At 37.7% G+C, this 26,192-nt stretch overlaps 1 protein-coding gene across 1 annotated transcript in view; it reads right to left on the bottom strand.

Moving 5' to 3' along the window:
• The window catches only part of LOC112042976 (division abnormally delayed protein), a 164,930-nt gene that overhangs the window by 26,137 nt on the left and 112,601 nt on the right, over positions 1–26,192 (bottom strand). The window contains exons 2-5 of the mRNA XM_024078211.2: positions 24,838–24,981; positions 10,976–11,319; positions 9,910–10,121; positions 7,219–7,387 (exon numbers count right to left, since the gene is read on the bottom strand). Coding sequence (XP_023933979.1) covers positions 7,219–7,387; positions 9,910–10,121; positions 10,976–11,319; positions 24,838–24,981 — 869 coding nt within the window. The remainder of the gene's footprint in view (positions 1–7,218; positions 7,388–9,909; positions 10,122–10,975; positions 11,320–24,837; positions 24,982–26,192) is intronic.

Raw genomic sequence — 26,192 nt, 5'->3', positions numbered from 1 at the left:
TCATATTCATAAAATCTATTCTAATAACAATTTTATTTTATTTACAATCTGATAGACAGGAGTGTGAAAAATGTCAATCTCTAAATTTTTACTAGTGAGATCATTGAGCAGGCGCAGCGCTTGAGCCAGCGGCGCATGCTGGCTTACTTTAGTTCTGCCACACGGCACCGCAAATAACTGGCGACGTCGGCAACTTATATACTTGTCGGGAACATGCAAGTCTATCGACCCTAATATGACAGGATTACTTTTTTCGCCTCTAATTAAATGTATTATGTACTGTAGCAGTGCTACTTTACGTCGCAACTCAAGCTTATTGTACCCTGTCATACCCAGAAGGAAGACGCTTGGATAAATAGTAGGATAACCCACTGAGTACCCATATTGTTTCCTATAAAGCCAACGAATGAACTTTTTTTGAATTTTTTCTATCATATCAATATATTTGCACTCAAACGGACTCCATATGATGGCATTACATTCAAGTTTACTCCGCACATACGCATTATACAGAGTCTTTATTATAGCAATCGAATTAAAATGCTGTGATTGCCGGAGTACAAACCCAAGAGTTTTATAGGCTTTACCACAAATATCATGTATATGACTGCGAAATGATAAGTCTTCGGACATACTTGTCCCTAAATCCCTAATAGCAGTCACACGCAAAATATTAGTGTCACCTAACTTGTAATTTCCAAAAATTGGTGCCACCTTTCGACTAAACGTAATTACTGCGCATTTATTGATATTAAAATACAATTTATTTCGATTACACCATTGCAACACATTGTCTATGTCGTCTTGGAGAAATTACCAATAATTATATAATATTATAATATAATTATATAATAGGTAATAACCAAGTCCGTTCACCTTCCATCTTATGTAAATAATTTTAATCCCTTCCGGCTAAGCGTTGCTCATTAACTTCATTCAGAGTCACAATGGGTCCGGAATCAGTGTCCTTGGTGTATGAATGACATAATCAGTGAGTCAACGGGATGTCTGTGTTTTGTCTGCCGACGCTAATACGACCCCATTGTCTTTGAATAATGTTTAGGGTTCTTTATTTCCTTTTAAATATTTGGATCTAGCGGAAGCCCGCGACTTCGCCTGAGTGCAAATCTCTGAACGAACTTTAAAGTAATCTGACACTTTCAACAATAGGCTACTTGACACTTTTTTAAAACTTTTATAAATTGTTCATTATCGTTCTACTAGATTAAAAAAAAATATTTTTTTTGAAACGTGATAAAATGAAAATTTTTAGTTTTTAAATATGTTTGTGACAATACGAGCCAAAAATACGAGCCTGCCGGCCAGGACTGTCTAAATTTCAACTGTTTCATGACGTCACTATAACAAAACCGTTGCAAACGTTTGGAACATTTGAAAAAATACACATGATTTTTAAACTAAGTTTTATAAGAAATCCTTGAGTTTTATTAATTAATATCGATATTTTTCGGACCCCTATTCCATGTACTATGCGAAATTAATATTGCTTATTAAATTTGATATAAGTCTTATCTCATAATTACTCATCTCTTATTTAATTTGATATGAGATAAGTTTGTATATGCGAATGTCAAGAAGACGCGTAACTTTTGTTTTTTTTATAGCTTTCACCGGCTTCAGCACGCAGTTTGTAAAATAAACTCACTCTGGTTACTCTGTGGATGCGATGCGTCCAATACGTAGGATGCAGATATGTGTACGCTTATGTTACATGCATGAATAATATTGTTAGTCGGCGACAATATGGCTGCGAGTTCACGATATCGGTGGTGTGACTAAGTAACATTACCAAAGGTCATTTCTGTTTGGTAGTTAATGATGCAGACGACCACTTGTCTTCATGACACCGTTTAAGCTAATTAGCGTTTCCTTTCTCAATTGAAAGTGATTTCGTTAAAAGTCTTTCATATAATTTCACAAAGGTCTTACTTACATTTTAACAAAAAGTTTTAATTTGTTGTTACGCATTAAATATTGTTTAATATTTAAAGGACTTCTAATGTTCCTACTAACCGACAACGTCACTCATCATCATTATCAACCCATATTCGGCTCACTAGTGAGCACGAGTCTCCTCTCAGAATGAGAGGGGTTAGGCCAATAGTCCACCACGCTGGCTCAATGCGGATTGGTAAGCACATACGTAGGGAAATAAGAAAATTCTCTGATACGCAGGTTTCCTTACGATGTTTTTTCTTCACCGTTTGAGACACGTGATATTTAATTTTTTTAAATGCACACAACTGATAAGTTGGATTGGAGGTGCATGCCCCCGCCCGGATTTGAACCCACACCCTCCGGAATCGGAGGCAGAGGTCATATCCACTGGGCTATCGCGGTTCCTATGTCACTCAGATCCAGCAAAAATCCCAAACGTTACACTTCGTAACCGTAGAATCCCCAGGAGTTGTTTAATAATGTTGTAAAGGTGATTTGTTTGTCGGGTCTGTGTGACGATGTCTTTTAAATTTGTTGAGTTTTCACGGAAAATAGTATTTTTTTTGCGGATTGTGGCAAAATAATTCCAAGATAAGAATTCCAATTTAGTAAGCTTCCAATGTATAATTTGCATCGTCACTATATCATGATATCTGAGTCAAGCGTTAAGTCATTACAAACAAACTTGACAGCGAATAAAAACCGCGGAAAATTTCCAAACAATAACAGTTATGTCAGTACACAGCGCAGGGCTAGGTCGACCCACACCTACGTCTAACCTCGCCTACGAGCGTTCCCCATCTTTATGGTAGTTGGTACAATACTCGTAACAACGCGTAAACTTAATCTGTGGAGAGATTTCTAAGTTTACAACCACGCGATGAAATCTATGCTTGTGAAACATAGACAATGTCTACTTTTAAAGGTGAACCGGCGAAACTGGGAGCCTGCCTAAATATCAATCACAATATGCGATATCATTGGATAGGTTTTTTTATAACTTAAAAAACTTCAAGTTTTGCTAAATACCTGAGTGCTGTGTGAAAAAAGTTATGGCAAAAATAGGAGTGCCCTATAAAGTTCTGTATAAACTATAAAGTCCCTATAATGCCCTCTTCTTTTTTGAGCCATAACTTGTTCCTCACAGTAATTAGAAGCTTTTGACCTTATTATTAATTAAAGTATATAAGAAATCCTATCCAATAGTATAACGCATGTCGTTATTGGTATTTAGGCAGGAATGCCGGTTCTCCTTTATTATTTTAAGGAATATTTAATTAAGTTACTAAAAGCCAAAACGCTGTTAGCTATAGAAAGATTCGTTGATTCAGTAGTTTAGGATTATAAGGTTTGAGTCCTGGGTCGAGTTATGAAATATCAAGTTTTTAATTCTTCCGGGAAATATTCAATAGCAGCATGGAAAAGTTACTGGTTTTATAAACCCCGTTCTTCCTAAGCCGGAGAACACGTCATAAACCCTCGGTACCGCTACCGGTCATTACAAAGTAACATTTGATAGTGATCATTATCGAATCAAACATTATCATTCTGCATTATAGTTTGCAACGTGGGTTTAAACTACGAATCCCGTAAGAAGTGAAACATAACATCACATCATCCTTAAATGGGCTAATAATAAATTGTTAAAGAGAGAAACCGGAAACACATTATGAAAGATGGCACTCTAGACATCTGTCGAGCGTATCATCGTCCTGGGGAGTCCCCCAGGCATATTGTGTCCGGGTGTTCTCACCTTGCTAACGGTGAATATTTGCACAGACATAATCAACTAGCCAGGATAATACACCAACAGCTTGCTCTTCAGTATGGCCTTATCGATTTTGAGATGCCTTACTATAGGTACGACCCAGCGTCAAAGTATTGTGAGGAGGTTCCTCACTCTGGAGCCCTGACCACCGGTAGCTTGGGCACTCAAATGTCCCGCAGCGGGAGGGTTGAATTATTTTTATAAGTTTTTAATAGTGTTTTGTATATTTTATGTATAACATTGTTAAAATTTTTAAAAAAAGTAGAAATAAATAAATGAGAGAGAAAAAATATTGTTAAATTGAATACTGTACGTTTTCTGTCAGATGTGACGTTGTCATTTGAAATCGTCAGTTTTCGCGGAGAATAGCAAAAACAAATAAATTATTCCCTATTGCTTATTGTTCACTTATAACATTCGGCAATAACAAGACTATCATTGAGTCTTCAGCTAAACGGAAATCTCTCCAAGTATCTGTGGCTCTTTGCCAAGTTAAACGGCGCGAAAGCGTTTGATAACTTTAGTGCCGACACTACACACTGGCAGTAGCCACATTTTTGGGTTACGATCGCGTAACAAGCCACAATTCATATGTCGGTGGCTGTGGCAGCAATTTCATGCTAAAATAGCACGCAAAATGGAACTTCTATTAGTTTCCGGTAGAACGGTAAATCAGAGGAAATTATAGTGAGGATCATATTTTATCGTGCAGAAAATTATCTCTTTCAACACGAACAAATTGTACGTCAAAACAGTTCTGCGAACGGGTTCAGAAAGTTTCGCTTTGTTCCCATGTAATTTACCTACGCGGTAAATGAATTTTAGTTGTGGATTCCACTAAGTAGATTACGCCCGTTCGGTGTTCTAGATACCGACTCGTTATATGTATGTGTGCTAGATCAGAAGTTTAATTAACAAATCTCTCTGTTTAATCCTCGGTTTAAATATAAATTAGGGAGGTTTATTGTTGTATCTAACGTTTCAGCGTTAATTTAGTAAAAGGATTAAGTGAACCAAGTTGTGATGTTGAATTAAATATTTCCTTTCATTACGAACTGAATAAAAATATTGCCTTGAAAATACTTCTCAGATGGGAACAACAATACTTCTCAAAATGGGATTTGAACTTTCAGATAGGCAAAGGTATTGAAGCTCTACACGACCAATAACTCATATAAAGATAATCTCAACAAGTTAAAGTTATTTTGGAATACACCTGTCTGTCTTATCATAAAGATACGTTATTCATCTTAGGCATATTTACAGTTCATTTTATTTAAAAACCGTCTCAAAAACCGTCTGTCGGTAATATCACGAACATCCCAACTCCGAGCTGCAACTTAAAAATCTTGGAAAAAAAAGAAAACCCTCAATATTTACTAGCTTTATTGCGAACCCAAGATATGGGGATCCGACGTCATTATCTATACGTATAGTCGTATAGGCTATTCGTCATCAACCCATATTCGGCTCACTGCTGAGCTCAAGTCTCCTCTCAGAATGAGAGGGGTTAGGCCAATAGTCCACCACGCTGGCCCAATGCGGATTGGCAGACTTCACACACGCAGAGAATTAAGATAATTCTCTGGTATGCAGGTTTCCTCACGATGTTTTCCTTCACCGATTGAGACACGTGATATTTAATTTCTTAAAATGCACACAACTGAAAAGTTGGAGGTGCCCCGGATCGGATTCGAACCCACACCCTCCGGAATCGGAGGCAGAGGTCATATCCACTGGGCTATCACGGCTCTCTTAGGCTGATAGGCTATTCAAATGCAATAAATGCATTCCCAAGTATATGTTCACACGACAGCGTTTTAAGACGCCTATTGATCGACCAGTGTTGCATTTTCAATTTTGGGCGTTGGAAATACGTGTAGACTATGAATTAAACCAAGAACTTTATAAAGTTCCAATGCGCGGTTTTCCAACTCACGTGCGAATGAGGCTTAACCATTATATTAACGTCAGTCCCTAACCTACTATGCAGACTAAATCAATAGGTAAGAACGTAAGGAGTCTAATGATAGTCTAAAATTACACGTAGTTCAGAACTACAATGTTGTGAATGTATAATTTGAATTACTGCGGCATTGTTATGAAAATTGGACTTACACAACACTTTCGACAACGAGCATTCGCAAATGTAGACACCTATGTTGGAGTGGTGAATAACTTAAAACTTGGAAGTTGTTCCAACTCTCAATCTGACTTCGACTACACTCCAAACGTGTTTCGCCTCTCAACAAGACATTCTCGGAAAAGTTTCGTCGGCAATTAGCTCAGTTTCTAGAACAATTATTTAACAAGTGATCGTCTTCTCTTACATAAGAATTTTTTGCTTTAGTAGGTAACTTTTTGGTGTAGGATTCTTCAAAACTCGTTGAACAACTTAACTAATTTTTCATAAAGTGTTTACTCTTTGTATAAAGTGCAATGTGTTAAAAAACATTTACTTAGTCGAGGTTACTACACTATTGATGAGTTCCTTAACGACAAAGGTGCTTGGAGGCCATTGGATCAGCTTCCACCTTCACACAGGAAATAAGACTATAAGAAATTGTAATTTAATTGTTATCAAATGTAAATTGTAATACTGTATGACTTTTTCAAAAGAGCAACTGTTGAGTTTCTTGCCGGTATCTTCTCAGCAGAACCTGCCTTCCGAACCGGTGGTAGAATCTTTACAAATAGTCAACTGACGTGTCAAAAGTGCTTGTAAACTGAGCCTACTTGAAATAAATGAATTTTGAATTTTGAATTTTGAATTTTTTCACCTTTTCTTAAAGAACCATTATATGTTGAATATTTTTTAAATAATTTTTTTATCAATTCATTGTTAGCAATGTTTTTTTTATTGTGAAAGTTAGCTTAAGCCTCAAGTTGCCACCACTCCACGTGGACATGATTTGTACAGCTATTCCTTGGGTTAGAGTGTATAGCTCATGTCATGCAAATCATGCCCACGTGGAATGGTGGCAAGAAAATACTAGCTGCATTTCCGCATTGGGCAGCCAAGCTGACCCTTGGGGTAAAAAATGAGGCAACCTCGAGGTAACTAGCCGGGTTGAAATAATTGATTGTCAGTTTTTATTATCTGTTGATCAATTTACTGTTATGTATGAACGGCGTAAAAGATGCATTTTTGATTTTTCGAGATCGTGATATTGTAACAACAAGTGGACCGTCTTTTTTTCAATGCAGTTTATCGAAGATATAGAAAGTAATAGACATATATTGCATTCGTCGTTCATTCGTCGCATTGCCTCAAAAAACGAACAACTCATGCATTGACTTGCAAAGAAACGAAACAGGGCAATTTGGCAAAAATACTCGGTATCGTGACGCGTGCCGTTTTTTCCGACAAATTAAAAATGCCTTTCAGTTGTTCAACGAAAAATTGTAATGTAAAAATATCTTGACTGACAACGCCAATCAGTCGTCTATTACTTTCTTTGTCTAAGCAGCTTCTATATCTTAATGCTCACCTTTTTCTCCAAAATCACATGGTTTTCGAGAGCGTGCATGATCGCTGAAGACACCTTGGAGTCCAGCGTCCGCAGTGCGGCGTCGGCGTCCGTCCTGGCGAGCCGCTCCACTCCCTCCACGTAGCCTGCCCACGGCGCGTCCAGATCTACCACCAGGGAGCCTATGCACCTATGGGAGAGATGTCATCATCACTGTGACGTCAACTAGCCCGTAGTCGCATTACCTATACGTATAAATTTACAGTGTGCCTAGTGGGAGTTTTCAATATTTTCATACTGTTACTATCACGTTGACGTTTACGTAAATTTATATGGAATTGAAACAGTTGTGCAGTAGTGCAACTAAATGGCGCTGTTTCAATTCCTTAGAAATTTGCGTTTACGTTACGTGACGGTAACAGTATCAAACTGCCACTAGGCCCTCTGAATAAAAATTTCTCCAATATATCTCCCCGAAGACGTGGGGGCACCAACGACCTTTTATTATAAGTACTATAGCTTACATATACACACATATACCTACATCTGTACTACTCATAGTACGTAAGAACAAAAGAACATGCTAATGTCCATAATTGTCTTAATTTCATTTAGTCGCTTATTAAACAACGATAGTTATTTAAACCATAACACCTTATGTCTACAATGTCGAGTTGTGTGTTTAGGGACTGTAAAAACTATATATACATAAATATATAATGTAAGTATACACAAAATTGTTCATGTGTGCGTTCAGTGGACTTGCTAAATTCGGATCACGTTTTGCGGTGGTTTTGTGGGCACGTAACATATCTAATAGTATAAAATCGTTGACCGTAGAAATGTGCATATTGATCCTTAGAGATAACCCGTCTCTGCTCACTATGGCTTGGTTAATTTGTTCGTAACACTCCCGATGGTCCGCGCGGGCCGGGTGGGGTGGAGCGACGCCCGGCTCGCACGACTTTATACCCACGCAGTCGTTTCCCCCCGTCGCCCGCATATCATGGGAGTGTCATCAAGGAACTTGCCAAGCTATATATATTCTTTTTTAAGCCTAGGGCTAGGTGTATTTCAGTAAGTACATTACGCTCTATTCATTATACAAAATTACTCAACCCGAGCGCAAAAACGTAAGAACTCACTTAAAAAGTTTTTTTTAGTAAAAAATGTAGTAGGATAAAAGTTTTATACAGCGAGGAGAGGAACGAGCTTGTCTGCAGAATTACTTATTTGCCTTCGTTAGTGTAAAAACTTGCAAACAAGCAACATAATTAAAAGATAAAAGCAATTCTTAGTTTCTAAGTTACCCTATTAGAAGGCAGCTATAAAGTATGAACTAAGTAAAAGCGGTGTATACTGCTTTAGCACTTTCTATGTTATGTAGCGTATACACAGTTTAACGAAAGCGTCCGATTTGCGTCCTTATTAGCGTCCAAACTAACGTCCGTTTCGTCGAACTTTTATTTTTGGACGCATCTCAGATGTATTGATTATCAATATCGATGTTATAAGCCATTTCACCAACGCAAAGTTACATTATCAGCGAATAATATAGGCTCTATTTTATTACTGTATTACCACGGGAACAGGAAATAAGTGATATCTACGGAAGAGATATAGTGCAAAAGTATTCACAAAAACAGGCACAATTTATATTCCTATACTCTTTTATAGGAGCAGCCGCTGTAGCCAAGTAGCAAGACGATTCTCTTTCTACAATCGCAAACGCTTCGAAAACTAGAAAAATGTATGGGAATGACAAATCTTTATCACGTGACCTGTCGACAGCAAATGTCATTCCTATACATTTTTCTAGTTTTCGAAGCGTTTGCGATGGTAGAAAGAGAATCGACGTACCACTTGGCTATAGGGGCAGGACCGACGACATTACGCGCTTCCTGAGGCACGGGAGTGCACTAATCAGACTGTTATTGAGTTCAAAACTCATTTTTTGTTGTACGACTCAAACCCTGGATTTCGTTACCTGTAGTCAAACTAGCTAACCGAGGTACTAGTGAGGCAGTTACTCCTTAGTATAATACAGACGTAACTGTACCATTAGCTAGTACTCGTATCTATGTACCTACTTGACAAGTTTGCATATTCAAGTACGAATACATTACCCAAGTGCAATGCAAGAGCGAGTGTACTTGAAAGTAAACAAATATTTGGTTTGTCAGACACTATCAAATTTCTACTCGACTTCACAGTTTACAAAATCACTATAAAAAGAAATTTTATCATTATCAACCCATATTCGGCTCACTGCTGAGCACGAGTCTCCTTTCTTAATGAGAGGGATTAGGCCTCAGTCCACCACGATGGTCAAATAAGGATTGGCAGACTTCACACACATAGAGAATTAAGAAAATTCTCAAGTATGCAGGTTTCCTCACGATGTTTTTCCTTTACCGTTTGAGACATGTGATATTTAATTTCATAAAATGCACATAACTGAAAAGTTGGAGCTGCATGCCCCAGACCGGATTTGAACCTACGCCCTCCGAATCGAAGACAGAGGTCATATCCACCGGGCTATCACGGCTGTATACATAAATGTATAATGGAATTGAACACAAAAATTTTGCATGTGCGCTCAGCGGATTAGTTAAATTCGGATCACTTTTTGCGGTGATATTGTACGCACATAACATATCTATACTCGTAGTATAAAATATGATTGTTCTATGGTAACACTATAGAGCTTACCCTCTCGCAACATTCAAGCAGTAGTTCCGGCAAGGGCTCGTGTTGAAGCCCTTGCAGCGCGAACAGCCGCCCAGTTGCAGCAGCTTGGTAGAGCACTCCTCGTTGGAGGCGGCCAGCATTCCCTCGCTGGTGGCCAGGACTTCGGCTCCCACCAGCAGAGCTTGAAGCAACGCTCGTGCTGCCTCTAGTGACTGCGATAGGGATACTCCCAGCTGCAAGATACAAAGAAATGATTTTTTTATGGTTACGTTTGACTTGGTCGCTGACTATAGGCCTCATAAGAAAACGGAGTTTCTTTGCGTGATCGAATCAGATATGAGCCGTTTAAGAGATTATGGGGGCGAGGCATAAAGACTCCGCTCTACGAAATAAGTCCTGCGGCTAAACCTGTATTAAAATCGACAGCGATAATAAGACCGCCATTACCAAATGATAATGAGCTCCAATAAGACATTAGCGCCGCGTCTACGGGACTTATTGTAGACTTGTTGACTTGTTGTCGTGGCGCGGAGTATAGATGATGATAATTATGATGAGGCTTACACTTGATTACAATTATGCCTGATATAAAGCATTAACAAATTAGGTCTAAGATGGTTCACGCTTGGTTGGTTTGGTTAGTTATTACATATATTTATGTACTAGTAGTTCCCTCTAAGTATAATTTAAGACGATATTAGGTACCTACTTACTGAATTTCATAGTTCCAGAGTAGTTCTAGGCAACAGCATATATTATACATGCCGGATATATGTACTCTGGTTCTAAGTTAGCTGCTATGAATTTCCTTTTTGAAGGCTGTGAAATAAACGTTTTTTGTGTTTATGCTGCAAAAAACGTATATTTCGACTCTCCTGTTTGAAGTTTGATATTTTCACAGCGTCAAAGGATCGTAGACCTGAGTCTAACTGTGGTTTTAATTTCAACTCGTTACCTCGACGCGTTCCCGTGGTAAAGTGTCTTGAGCTTGACAGACAGACAGGCGAACAACAAATTGATCATATAAGTGTCCAGTTTTTTTTTTGAACTACAGTACCATGAACATTACATTAATTAATAAACTGACCTGTTGAGGAACATCTCCGAACGGCTGGACAGCGTCGTACGCGTCTTTCAAACACGCCTCATACTCCGGCATGAACTGCTTCGGATATAACTTCAACACGTTCTGATATGCCACCGGAAACACTTCGCGGAAGAACTTGTTGGTGCTTATTGTCAGGTCCTTAGGGGATGGCGAGCCTAGTTCTGCCCCGTTGCCTTCGTCCGAGCTGGACTTTAGGAGTATTCTTATGTCATCGTAGAGCGCTGCAAGAGGCGCGTGCGTTCGTATCGCGTTGCTCTTATATAGCTGAGTGAAGAATATCGCCGTTTTGTTCTGCAGCTGGTAAGATAACGTTGTTAGGTGTTCTGTGGACAAATAATAATTCATTATTAACGTATTTGAATGGTTAATACAAATGTTAACGATCATATTCATCATAATAGTTTAACGTAGACTACTCTTTGAAACACGGGGTGGTACCCCCATGTTTCAAAGACTGGTCTACGTTGAACTCATCAACTATAAGCGGTTCTGCGAATATCAAATTTTCCTCTATCTGTATTAATTATAGTATATCTATAGAAGACGTTCAGTGATTTAGTGGCTTATCACGAATTACCGATAGGAATTGATTTTGCCACGAAAAAATCATCTAATATCGGATATCAGGTAGTTTTTACTTTGGGGGAGATTAATGATAGTCAAAAAATGACAGCGTTTTTAAAATGAAGTCGCGAATCTGTAATTTAAAAGAATAAACTATGGTTCATTAACCATAATTTATTTTATATAGTTTATTTTTATTATTTCAACTAGGTACAATTACCTATTTGAAATAATAAGTTCTCTCCATCACCCACTCGGACTGAGTTATAAAAAACAATTACAATACTCCAGTTCAAATACATTGGAGTACTTATTTAATTTATCAAAACCTAATGAGTACTTCAGGAAATATAAGTACGAATACAATGAAAGAACAAAATCACTACAAAACAACTGCGATTGAATGAATAACATAACTGTGTGTTACTTTGTTTCAACGTAAATAAATAAATGTTAGTTCAAACTTTAAAGGATTTCGTTGTGATTACATTTTTAAATTAACAAAGCAACGACTGTTTGTGATATAATAAATCTACTTAATTGCTTTTACAAGTTCGTCAGTTTGCAACATTTTGTAAGAAAATATATATATATATATAGTCCTATAGAGACGAAACGAATATCTTAGCAATCCATGGATTCATCTTGCGGGTGTGGGGTCCATCGCGTGGCAGAGAGAAAAACTCCGAGCAGAGTCTTGGACTTGTGACCAATGGATGTAGGGTTAAGGAATTCCTTGACAATCGATTAACACTCCCCTTCTTCGCTCTTGTTGGTTCCCCTGCCTAGCCAAATTTGGTAAGATCCTACTAGATCAGCTTTGGATACCCGTGCAAAGTGAACCAGAGATTTGACGTAAAATGAAAATAGAAGATGTTTAGATCCACAGCACTACCAGAGAAAATGTAATTAGGCCTGTAATTCTACCGACAACCATACTCTTCAGACCGAAATATGGTGGCAGTACTTCCTTACACACTCTCATCATCATTATTCGGCTCACTGTTGAGCACGAGTCTCATGCCGTTTGGCAGACACGTATAGAATTAAGAAAATTCTCAAGAGTCCTCACGATGATTTCCTTCACCGTTCGAGACACATGATATTTAATTTTTGAAAATGCACATAACTGAAAAGTTGGAGGTGCATGCCCCGGACTGATTTAAACCCTACGCCCTCTGAATCGAAGGCTGCGGTATATCCACTGGGCTATCAAGGCTCTTATTTGCTCTATAAGTATTATCGCCGGTAAATAGTAGTCGGGAGACATCTCGGTGGTATTTGATTGTACAACACCTGGTCGTCCTGAGTGTTATCAGGTAGGAACGCGGCCGAGGGATCAACGCCTTCACACATTCCTGCGCCGAGATATGAATTAATTCTAAACATTTCAAGTCAGGTATTCTCAAACTTTTCACAATTACACCCACATTGGGTTGTACATTAACATTAAAAAAAATTCAATTTAATTGCACAAGGGCCTTCATTGCCTTGCTTTGGGCCAGTATGAATATTTTTGTATCTTTAAACCCCTAAACTAAAACCAGTAATATATTTTGGGGTGCAGTCGCTAGAGTCAGCTAATCATCATCATCATCATCATCATACATATGTGGTAATAAGTATTCTGTGCTAATAATTACTGCACTATGTAACCAAATGCGCATTGGAATTGTTTGGTTGATACTCCTAATCAATCAATCAATCAATATTTTTGCCTTAATAGCTTAACTGAGTGCTGGTTTGATCCCCGCCCCGTTGGTCTATTGTCGTACCCACTCCTAATACAGTCTTTTCCCACTAGTTGGAGGGGAATGGGAATATTGGTCATATTTAAAAATATATGACAGATTTTTACGTTGCGTAGATTTCGGTGTATTAGCTATATCGATAGGCAGATAAAAAGACAAATTGCCCATTTCCCACTCTGCCAAAATTCTTCAAAATTGATTTTGCGCTTTAGTGATAACACCACAGACAGATTAAGCTACTTTCGTTTTAACAGATAAAATATTAAAATGGACAGGTTAATTTACATGCATCTTGTGATATCAAGTCAAGTGTGTCTTTGAAGTTACTACCCAGCCGGATAGCCTTAATAGACTCTTTCCTTTATAGGCGATTTCAGAAATTCTATTTCGTCATTTACTCGACAGAATTCTCTAAAGCTTTTTTCAAGCTATATTGTATTAAGGAAAATTTTGTGAATACTTATCATCATCCTTAAACAAAAGAAAGTTATAAAAAAGTTACGGCGCTTTTTGGGCATAAATTATTAGGCATTTTATCTGACACTTTGGGAAACACAGACTAGAATACTTAATGGAGTAAACTTCAGCCCACCGACGTAATATAAAAATATACAAACTGCATGCCTGGCCCCCGCTTATTCCATTTAATTAAATATCCTTGTGTTATCTAGCTACAACATAAAGCAAATTAAGAGTGCGTGAAGGTAGTGGGTATTTGAGAACGTTTACACGAGGGCTTGAAAGCCTTTGATGTCTAAGTCTGAGCCGGCTCTTTGAAAGGGTATACTCGCGGTACCTTCACGCAAATGACATGAGTTTGTATACAATCCGGCTTTTATGTGAGAGCTTTATTTTGTACACAATAATAGAGATTTTAAATTACCACGTTATTTATATTTACTTTTACAGTTTTATATTTACTAACATTTTTAGATTTTCTTAAACCATATTGCGAGTGTGTAACGTACGTATTTTTTATTCAAAGTCAATGGCGACCCCGCACCGGAAAGCGCACCGACCCCCCACTAGGTGGACCGAGGATATCAAGCGGGTTGCAGGGAGCTGCTGAATGCTGGCGGCTCGAGATGGTTGTGCTTGGAGGTCTATGCAAGAGGCCTATGTCCAGCAGTAGACGTCTATCGGCTGATAAAGTAAGGTAAGGTATTCAAAGTCAAGTTGGCCCTTTACTGCGATGACACAGTCTCAAGATATGCCAGGCTTACTTGGAATATGTAGGCACCAAAATGTTAACTCTACCATTTCTACAGATACCTCTGACGGTTTCTACGTTGCATTCTGCTGGAGCCCTAAATCACTAGGCGGTACGTCTTTGCCGGTAGGGTGGTAACTATCTGCTGGTCTGCCACTAGACCAGACCTGAGTCAATTTAGAAAATATAGTATCTCAAATTGACATGGGATTGAATCCAGGGCCTCTCTATTGAAAAACCACAGCATTACAAAGTGCATCATAGGTCGCCATTACTATAACTTATTATAATCGGTTAATCTGGATGTGAATTAACATTAGGATTAAAAATATAGCCATACACCCACTGTTCATTTGTATTAGTATTCTGGTTTGAAACACTGTTGGTTTATTAGGTACATAAAATCTTATAAAGCTTTATTTAAAAAAAATATATTGAAAGGAGATGGTCCATTTCAGGCCCACTCCTGTACCCCGTATCCTTAAAATTTAAAAAATACAAGGATTTTAATAAAATTTATTAAATTGCAAGGAATCTAACTTAATAAAAGGAAAGAAATAAAATAAAAACCCAAGTTTTTGAGTTATATCCCATAGAGCAACTATGACATGACAATTGACAGCAAACGTCAAATCGATTACTGCAATGAAAACGTCATCAATCCGCCATTATTACACATAGTAATGTTGCAATTCTTTTGAGATAATGAATATTATTTCTTAAGAATCAAAGTAAATTCGTAGATTTGTATGATCAAAAATAATCGAAAAAAAATATCTTCTTTTATTTCCGCTAGGGTACAATGACTGGACCTGGGCTCCATACAATTTTGGACCATCTCCTTTGTAGTTAGATAAAATTTTCACTGGTAGAGACCAATAACATTGTATTGATTTTCTTTTCTAATTTCTAATGTCATTTTACCCCTAGCTTACTTATCTATTAAGTGATTTTTCCACCCTAAAAAGAAAAGTTCTCTATTAAGTACCAATGTCAGAGCACCCTTAAAAAGAGTATACTTTTTCGCTGTACGTTAAAAGTAAAGCCTTGACATTCTTTATTTGAGCGATTCAATAAATTACGTTCGTCTTTCAGCCGTAGTCCTCTAGACGCCCTTCGAGTTTTACGTAAGCGCCTATGTAAAGGGCTTGCGGTACATAAGCGAGTTACTATTGCTATATACTACATTGTGAGAACATAATAAGTGGAGTGAGCGGGCAAAGGTTATGTCAAGTGTGTAAACTTTATGGGCGTACCCCTGTCTTGTTACTCCTCTCTTAAATGATATATTTTTTAATGTACAGAATATTTTTTTATTATGAATAAATGGTGCTATGGATTCACAGCGTAGTTATTGGTAGATCGTGTTGAAATCTACTACTCCATTAGTACTTTTGAGATTTGGAGCTAAGAGTCGCGATTTTACCTGGGAGGCTAGTGTGATATTTGTTTTAACAATCAATGACAATATCCGACTCTGTTTTTTTTTTTATTATTTACAAGTTACCTTTGACTACAATTTCTTCTGATGGTAAGTGATGATGGATCTATCTAAGATGGAAGCGGGCTATCTTGTTAGGAGGAGGATGAAAATCCACACCCCTTTCGGTGTCTACACGACATCGTATAGGAACGCTAAATCGCTTGGCGGTTCGTCTTTGCCGGTAGGGCTAGCCACGGCCGAAGCCTCACACCAGCTTCCCAACTCTGGTTCTGGATTTAGAATATCTTTTAAGGGAGAAGAGCCCAGTAGTTGATAGCCTAGAACAGCGTTTCCCGTCAGGTGGGTCCCGCGACCCAGCACCGGATCGCCAAGAAAATACCGGGTCGCAGCATTATGGAGGCAATGCTGGGACTTTAAATAAGTACTAGGAGATGGTCGATTTTATTTCTTGACTAACGCGACAATGATAGCTCGACGGGCACGAAGGAGGGGTATGAAATTTACCGGGTCACAGTAGATTAAAGTTTGGGAAACGCTGTCCTAGAATAACTAACTAAACTAGGACTAGAATCACAGGTTCATTGCTTCATAGCCACACAGGGTTAGCGCTGGCCCAACGGGTTATGTTATATTATACTATATGCAAGGGGTTTTTGGTGAGTCCTTTCATCCAATATTAAGTAATTTATTCATGTTATTCCAAAAGGCTAGCCTCCACGGCTAATTGAGATAAAATGAAAATGTATCCAACAGTCTAGGGGATTTGAAACAACAAATAACTGAAATTGTTTGAGCAAAAATATATAAAAGCGAGTCCAAACTGACTTAAAACTTTTTGATGAACACTCACAAAGTGGTTTTTATAAATTCTGCTCGCTAAATCAACGACAGTTGTAAAGGAGCCGAGACGGAGCGAAATGTTTTTTGTGAGGTGATTTATTTCAAAACTCCTAATGGTCTTACAAGTATTTTTACTTAATACATAGGCACTGTAATGTTGTTTGTAACATCGATCGTAGATTGTTAGATGGGTCTCAAAGCGTCGCGGAATAGTCATTGGTTTCGCACATTGAGTACGTCATCACTCGTAACACATTTCTCTTTGTTCATGTTGTGGCTTATGTTTTTACACTTCCAAAATTAACACGAAGGCATAATTAAGGGATTAAAATGAAAAAAAAAACACTGTAAATATTTTCTTAAATCCACGTCCACTCGCAGCATGCGCTTGTTACGTCTTTGGGTACATAAAATTGAACGTTCTTTAGTATGGAGGGGCCCATATAACGATTTATACCGATGGTTTGTAATGGTTGCAACTACCTACCTCACAAAGGATTTTTATGTGAGAGCCTGAGAAGGTCAGACTTTCGTAATTTTATAAAAGTTAAATGTGTGTCAGCCTTTCCTACCATAACAGTCAACGGTTTTATACTATTAAATATGTTATGTGTCTACAAAATCACCGAAAACACTTTTTTCGGTGATTTTGTAGACACATAACATACGAATTTAGCTTCTCCACTGAGTACACACATGCATAATTTTGTATTTACTTACATTATACAGGATGTCCTGTAATTATTGGATAAAACGCAAATTGTAGATACGCCACTTAATTGTCTAAAACTAAAATGAATAGTTTTCCAAAATTCGCTAGGATGACCAAGTTATATATATTTTTTTTAATTTTTCTATCTCTGGATGTACTGAACGGATTTCGAAAATTATTTGACTACCAGATAGCCACGTTATTTGTAAATGTTAAATACTATATATAATCCCCGTATTTTCACTGGAACTGGAACTACGAAAGTAAAACCGCAAGGCATCCGCTAGTATGTTGTATATTCTGTATTCAACTGGCGTTCACCTACAAAACACTGCGTACCCACTTCGTGTTCAATCAATACTTTTACACACTCCATCAACAAAACGATCAAGTATCAAGCTTATTTATCGGTTAGAATACAGCACGAGTGGTGTTTTGAAAAGTACCCTCACTTTGTACTGCAGCGAGGGTGAACTCGCATTGTTTTAACCTGCTCATTATCGAGGTCATTGCACTTGGTAGCGCTGACGATAGGGTAAACTGAGTGACATCTGCCCTTAGCTAATAGCATGTTTACATTACATCAACTACAACAATCTATTTCCTTTAAAAATAAGGAAAATAACAAAGGTGAGCGATGTACTACAGACAATTAGAAAACTGAAATGGAATTGAACAGGTCATATAATAAGGAAAGATAGAAGAAAATGGACAAAAGATGTTATGGAGTGGTATCCTCGTAACGGAAAAAGACATCAAGGACGTCAAATCAAAAGATGGAAGGATGATTTACCAGAAGGGTGGAGGAGCATAGCTCGAGACAGAGATGAATGTAAAAAAACGGGGGAGGCCTATGTCGCAAGACAACCTCACCAACAAAGTGAATTTAACTAAACTATAGACAACTAAAACTATATTTTTTTAGTTTAATTCGAAATTTGTTTAAAGAAAGCGAATAAAGGCTTGTAATTATTATTATTTTATAACAATCTATATCAACTTAATGTAGATGGCAGACAGCCACAGACGTAGGTCAATGCAAACAGCATGAAAAAAACACCAAGAAAGGTTGACAAGAAAAATCCTCTGCGATACCGACGCTTTTCACAGCACAGTGGTGCGCACAAAGCTTTTCACTAGGGTAGGCATTAACGTACACAATGTACAAAACATACAAATGGACATGAAACCTTTTTTTGACTGTTTTTTTGAGAGTTAGAAATGTAAAATCCCTTCAAAGCATGATCTTCGTTATAAGTATTCAGGGTAAGCAGTGCGTTTTTGTATCTAATATGTGCACGCTACTGAGGTTTTTCAGCTTTATAAAATACATATTATGCAATAAAATACAAAATTTGCAATGAATGGCATAAAAACTACCAGCGCAGTTGCGGTTTCATTGTAAAACCATTACGAAGGAACTAGGTCATAAAGTTACTGTTTTTACTTATTACTCCCAATTAATATATCCGTTTCATCGTATTTTGGAAATAATATAAAGAAACTCTTTCTCTCTAACTAAAGAAAAAGTAAGTTTAAGAAATAAAATATCACGCGTCTCAAATGGTAAAGCGAAAACATTCTCTGCGTGTGTGAAGTCTGCCAATCCGCATTGGGCCAGCGTGGTGGATTATTGGCCTAACCCCTCTCATTCTTAGAGGAGACTCTAGCTCAGCAGTGAGCCGAATACGGGTTGATAATGATTCCCTAATAATTAGTCCTTTCCCCCGTCGCCCGCATATCATTGGGAGTGTCATCAACGAACTTGCTAAGCTATAGTCATCATCATCATCATCATATCAGCCGATGGACGTCCACTGCAGGACATAGGCCTTTTGTAGGGACTTCCAAACATCACGATACTGAGCCACCTGCATCCAGCGAATCCCTGCGACTCGCTTGGTGTCGTCAGTCCACCTGGTGGGGGGTCGGCCAACACTGCGCTTATTAGTGCGGGGTCGCCATTCCAGCACTTTGGGACCCCAACGTCCATCGGCTCTTCGCACTATGTGCCCCGCCCATTGCCACTTCAGCTTCGCAACTCGTTGAGCTATATCGGTGACTTTGGTTCTTCTGCGGATCTCCTCATTTCTGATTCGATCACGCAGCTATAGTATGTAACATTATTTATTTTACTACTACCCTACTTCATAATTACAAGTAATTCGTAACACATTTACAGTGGGAACCGCATTTTATGACGATCCTCATCTTAATTGTATTTACAGAGTTAATCTTTCACATTAAACGTGCCTGTAAGGGAGAAGCATTTGATGCCTTAACGACACCGAACTACGTCGGTCCCGAGTTAAAAGCTTTGGACATTAAATTTTATGGAATATAAAGATTCTGTAAATAAAACTGATTTGTTACACGAAAGAGTCGTTTGGTGCCACAGCGTAAATAATTTTAGCTATAGTGGTTTTCAATACAAGTAAATTAATAAATATGAAATATTAGCGGACCCTGCAACTCCTTCCGCTTTTAAACCGGCCCTGTCGAAAAATCCGTTCTTACCGGACGTTTACTAATTATAAACTACCTCCCTGGCAAACAGTTTTCGTGATTCGTGACCTTTAGCTTTAATATATTAAGTGTCGCCGCACTCGGGCCCGACGCGACAGCCACAAACGCCATTACTATTTTTTAGTAAGAACAGTTAGGGTTACAGGGAATACGCGTATCTTGAATTTTGGAGGTATTCATATCTAAGATGTTGGGGTCCCAAGGTTCTGGAATGGCACCGGAAAGCTCAGTTTTGGTCGACCACTAGGTGGACCGAGGACATCAAGCGGGTTGCAGGGAGCCGCTGGATGCTGGCGGCTCGAGACCGTTGTGCTTGGTAGTCCGTGCAAGAGGCAGTCCATGCTATGTCCAGCAGTGGATGTCCATCGGCTAATAATGATGATGATGATGATGACGCAATTTAGTTGGGACTTCCAATAAATTCGGTTACAGGGAATACGCGTACCTTGAATTTTGTATGTATGCATATCACGTTTCTATTGCCTTAATTAATTATTTCTATAGTTATTATGGACTGACGACATCAAGCGAGTCGCAGGGATTCGCTGGATTGTGTCAACCAGGTGTCCATGGGATTTCCCCTTCTGTATATAAAAAAAAAGGGATTGGCATGCAGGTGGCTCAGTATCGTGATGTTTGGAAGTCCCTACAAAAGGCCTATGTCCTACAGTGGACGTCCAACGGCTGATATGATGATGATTATGATGATGAAAGTCACTGTCATCATAAGCTGAGACGCTCTCGCGCAACGCCAGTGTGGCCCAAGCTTTATAGCTCCGCTACGCGTTGGTGCTCCGATATTCAATAAGACGGCAATAAATTTCATTTATGCGAAAACGTTTCCATTTTATGTCCAATACTTGCACATGATATAAGAAATTACGATTTTGTGATGGCAGGTAATTTTATGTAATATAAAATGGAAATATAAAGAAGAAAGATCATTGATTTAATAGCTACAAACTTAACGACATATTCCAAATGAAAAGAAGCCTTAGTTAAAATGAGATACGCTAACCGACCATTGTTTTTTTATACTTCAACAATTTAAATAACGGTTTTCTAACTGATGTTTTATTTAACATAGCCGTGATATACTATTTTAAAACCCTCATGATGTGTCCTTGCATATAATATAGCAATATTCTAATAAAATATTTCTTTTCACCTCGAGTCATATAGCGTCTCACAGGAGTCGTGTTGGATTTTTTTAACTTCACCTATCTAAGAACATTTAGGTTATCAAAACGAAAATAACAATGTCTTAATTACATAAATCCGTTTAGAGGTTTGGTAGGGTTGTGAGGTAATAAACAAAGTTACATAGTTCCAAGATACGCGCGAAAAACATAACCCTTCTTGCAGTCGTTTAAAAAACCTTCATTAGCGAGCGAGCGAGATATAATTGTACATTGTGGTTGTAGCTCATTACATGTGTTTAGGCATATGTATTCTGTGGTTTAGGTACGAGCCGAGAACTAAGAATTTGCGCCATACTTTATCCCCACCTGTGTAATAAAGAGGTACAACGAGCTCACAAATCACGCAAAACTTGCACCGCTAAACAGCCCTTTGCGTAGCCGGGCAGAATAATTATGGCCATGTATAACGAGCTCCGTGTTCTAATATTTACAATGGCGGGCGGTGTCACCGTACACGGGCCGCCCAATTTGTCGGTACGCCGAGTGTTTGGTAAACAAGTATCGTTCTATCCCGACCCGAGTATTTATTGTTCTTACCGTCCCTCACAAACATCACAATCCCATAATCCGTGTAGAGAAAAATCACCTCTATTACCGTAAACAAAATGCTCGTATTGGAGTTAGTTGTTTTTTTTTTCAATCAATCATTCGTAGTGCCGTGTTGCGGTAGGGTTGGTTTGATTTGAAACATTTGCTTATACAACGTTAACGTATGATTGTGATTGAAAAACAAACTGAACTAAACTATTAAAGATATAAAAAATGGTCAAAATTTCTTTTAGTGATGATTGACCATTGACCAAGCAGATAACACCTGATATGGTGAGTGGAAAATCATCGCCTAATAAACACTTCGCATACAAGGTACATGTTCTATGCTTCCCAGGCAACACAAAGACAATCTATACGTATACACACACTGATAGATAGCGTCTTCGCCGATGAAGACGAGGTCCCCGATATTTGAAGTCATCCGAACGTAGGCTTTTTATTATTAACTCACGATCTCGGGAGCGCCTGTACTCTCAGGCCATGTAATTGCACCGGCTATTTTATCCTTCAGACAGTTATGCTGAACGGTCGAAATATACCGGTATTACTTCCCCGAAAAGTATCGCCTAGTAGTAAATAATAAAAGCGAATAAAGTGCAATATTGCTCAAATATTATAAAATCGATAACGCTTAGCTGTTCCACTATAATGAAACCGGTATAAAGCAAACATTTCTGTTCAAGTGCGGTTGGATTATGAATAACAAAGACCCTACAAAAACAACTGGGAGCCTAATTTTTATAATAAAAGTTAATATCAATAGGATTTTCAGATTAAAACATTTTTAATATTGTATAATGATTTTTATACACTCATTTTATTTATACTACCAGATTGATAATAATTAACTTCTTCAAAAAACTTATCCTATCAGAAATCTAGAAAAAGGACTTGAGTTCTTAAACGACTTCTTAAGTAACAATATATTCTTTGACAATTAATATTTACTATATTTTTTATTTATTTATGTAATTAGTATCCTCCATAATATTAATTTGACCCTAGTCTGGCGATGCCGTAAAACATTTAGGTGAATAACAAAGATAGTGAGAATTAGAGGCGCTACAGGCTTTGTTTTAACTGTCCATTATTATCAACCCAAATTCGGCTCACAGCTGAGCTCGAGTCTCCTCTCAGAATGAAAGGGCCAAATAGTCCACCACACAGGCCCAATGCGGATTGGCAGACTTCACACTCGCAGAGAATTAAGAAAATTCTCAGATATGCAGGTTTTCTCACGATGTATTTCCTTCACCATTTGAGTCAGTGATATTTAATTTCTTAAAATGCACATAACTGAAAAGTTACGATACATGCCTCTGACAGGATTCAAACCTACACCCTTCGATCTAAATCATTAGTATAAACTGTACACACGGGCGATTTAACTGTACAGTTTACGGTTCAGTTAAAATTGCACGTCTATAGCACGGGTTAGAGCACTAATTACCTCCTGAAATTCGATCGCTTTGTAGACTTGTCGGGCGGATAGACAAACCCGCTTAATTACTGGGCAATCAGAGCGATAGTATTCGCTGGATTTCTCTTATTAGAGTTCGTGCCATAAAAGTAAAAAACGGTACCCTTATCTGTCGGTAACTGCTAACGTTAAAAATATTTGCAATTAATAATAATTAGTAATGACATAAGGGTAGAATTTGGTGTAGACAAAAGCGCGATTATCATGTAGAGAGAGATGAACGCTCCCGGCCCCCGCGGACCATCGGGAGTGCTGCGAACGAATTTTCCAAGCTATAGTTTTTAATATTGCACGCTGACAGGCTAATTTAGCTGTTCGTACTTTATATTTAGCGTAACATTTATGTGAGATTTGTTTTTCTGTCTGGCAGTTCAAAACTTCTGTTATACTACTTAAATATAATTATTTTCTTTCTACAGAATGCATAATAGTATAAAACGAAATTATTAATATACTATCAATGGCGTTTGCCACTGATTTATTCTTTCAAGGCCTTTTCGTGTGTATAATTGTATACCTTATCAGCCGATAGACATCTACTGCTGGACATAGGCCTCTTGCATGGACCTCCAAGCACAATGGTCTCGAGCTGCCAGCATACTTGTATATCATTTATTAAAAATCCAACATAACATATTTTCTATCCAATAAGCCTCTCTCGTCTCTTATTTACTGGCAAGCAAGCTGTCTAGCATTAATGTAAAAATCTCTAGATTTTAACCAGTCTTATATTCTTATAATTAGACGAACCTTTTCTTTACCTTTTAAAAGCAACCATCAGATGCTACGAAGTAAATAAGAGACATTGTGTCTAGTGTTGCTAGGAGTGTTTATGTATGGCAACAGAACAACGTCGCAGAGCGTAGACAGTATCGTGTTACGGGAACCACTTACACCGAACGTTCGTCGCAATTTGCCCAACATTCTGTTATCTACAAAGCAGTAGGATACAAAATTCATTTTACTTGTTTGGGGACAGATATTTGTCACTATATTAGGCGTTGTTTTTGAAATTAATTGTTAATCTAGACTGGATTATCAATGTAAATTAAGTAAAATTAATTAAATAAACAGAGTAACCTGTATGGCCATTTAACATCAGATGGACCAACTGCTATATCACAGACTTTCTTGATGAGTACTGTTTACCAACAAACAAATTAAAAATGATGGTATATATCGCTAGTCATTACACACCTAACTATAATTACTATTAATTATGTTATGTTTAATTAATTAAATTTGATTAATAAGCTTAGAACAATAAGATAAGGTTAATATATTTTATACAAAAACAAACCATACATTATTTAAAATAAATAAGTTATGACATGATATGCGTTCTCTATTTTCATTTCTAATTTTATTGTTGGTAAACAGTACTCATCAAGAAAAGCTGTAATAATACTGCCGTTCTTGATGAGTACTGTTCTACAGCCTTTCTTGATGAGTACAGTTCTACAGCCTTTCTTGATGAGTACTGTTCTACAGCCTTTCTTGATGAGTAGTAACTGTTACTACTCATCTAACTATAGCAACAAAAATGGAGTAGGTACGTACCTTGCAACGTTCTCTTGGTGGCTAACAATAGCTCCGAGATGGGCCTCACAGCAGACGCGACGCGCTGCTCGGCTGTTCTTCGGAGAGCGTTTCTCAGCTGAGTCTCTCTGCCTCGTCCGCAGCAGTGCCCGCCGCAAACTGAACCTGGGAACAAATAAACACCAGGTTACTATCACCTGTAAATACTTCATCATCACCATAGATTGTCGTAAAAATAAAAAAGTACACACTCGAAGACTGCCGCGGTATAGCTATTGCATAGCATTATTTATTTATTTATTTATTTTATTTATGCAGTATTTTATTTTCTTTAGAAAAAAAAATAGTCATTACGTTGAGCTAGAATCGAACAAATTTAATAAGTTTTGCATTAGTTTCACACCACTTATCCAGTGGAGTCGATAAGATAACGTCGAAATGTGTTAGTTTGATGCACGGCTTTGGTGTTAGGTTTATTTTCGTTACGGAATTTCTTGATTCAGTCGCCACGCTCAAAGCCCCCGATAAAAGCTATGCCTAAAAAACTAGCAAACGCCGTTCGATTTTACCCGCGTGGTTCACGTTCCCGTAAAAATACAGGGATAAAATATGGCCAATAGCACTCGGGGATATTGTAGCTTCCTAACAGTGAAAGAATTATTCAAATCGGTTCAGTTTTCGGTTCAATTCAATGCAAACAAACAATCAAATCGTTCCTCTTTATAATATTAGTATACTCGTAGATAAAGAAAAAGAAAGTAGGTAGTGTTGAGGGGAAAGTAAGAAAATAAAAAACTTGTAAAAATTTGTTGGGTCTATAATTTTTTTTACTAAAACAGGCTGCATAAAGTTGTTGGCAATACTTTTAGTAGCTCGAGACTTATCATCATTGTCCCTTTAGTTTTTTGTCATGACCAGAAATATAAAAAAACACCTGGATAAGTAGCGTAACTACGGTTATTTGGCCGTCTGTGCGTAGTATACTAATTAAAGAAATTTGTTCCGTTTTTATTCTAATGAAAGAAATTTGTTCGCAATATGGCGAGGTTTTATTAATATCAAATTCATCCAAAAGAAGAAGATATTCTATAAAATAAATCTTTTACCTCGTTACGCTTCTGTGTAAAATATTGCGCTTGTTTAATCTCATTAGCAAGGAATAGATGCTAGCGGCACTGGAAAGTTAATATCTTCGATAATAAGATTTTATATTAGGTGCTAACGACTTGCACCTGATAGCGGGTAAATAAAATGAGAAGAGAAAATATATTTTAGTTTATAAATATTTATATAATTATTTATTTTTTATTGAGAAATAACTTTTAAGGAACTTAAGCTAACGTATTCTATATAAATCATGCCCACATGGAATGGTG

This window comes from Bicyclus anynana, chromosome 4, assembly GCF_947172395.1.
Source record: "Bicyclus anynana chromosome 4, ilBicAnyn1.1, whole genome shotgun sequence".
NCBI classification, from domain to species: domain Eukaryota; kingdom Metazoa; phylum Arthropoda; class Insecta; order Lepidoptera; family Nymphalidae; genus Bicyclus; species Bicyclus anynana.
Note: the sequence above shows the minus strand (reverse complement) of the source record. Positions and strands in the feature narration are given on the sequence as shown.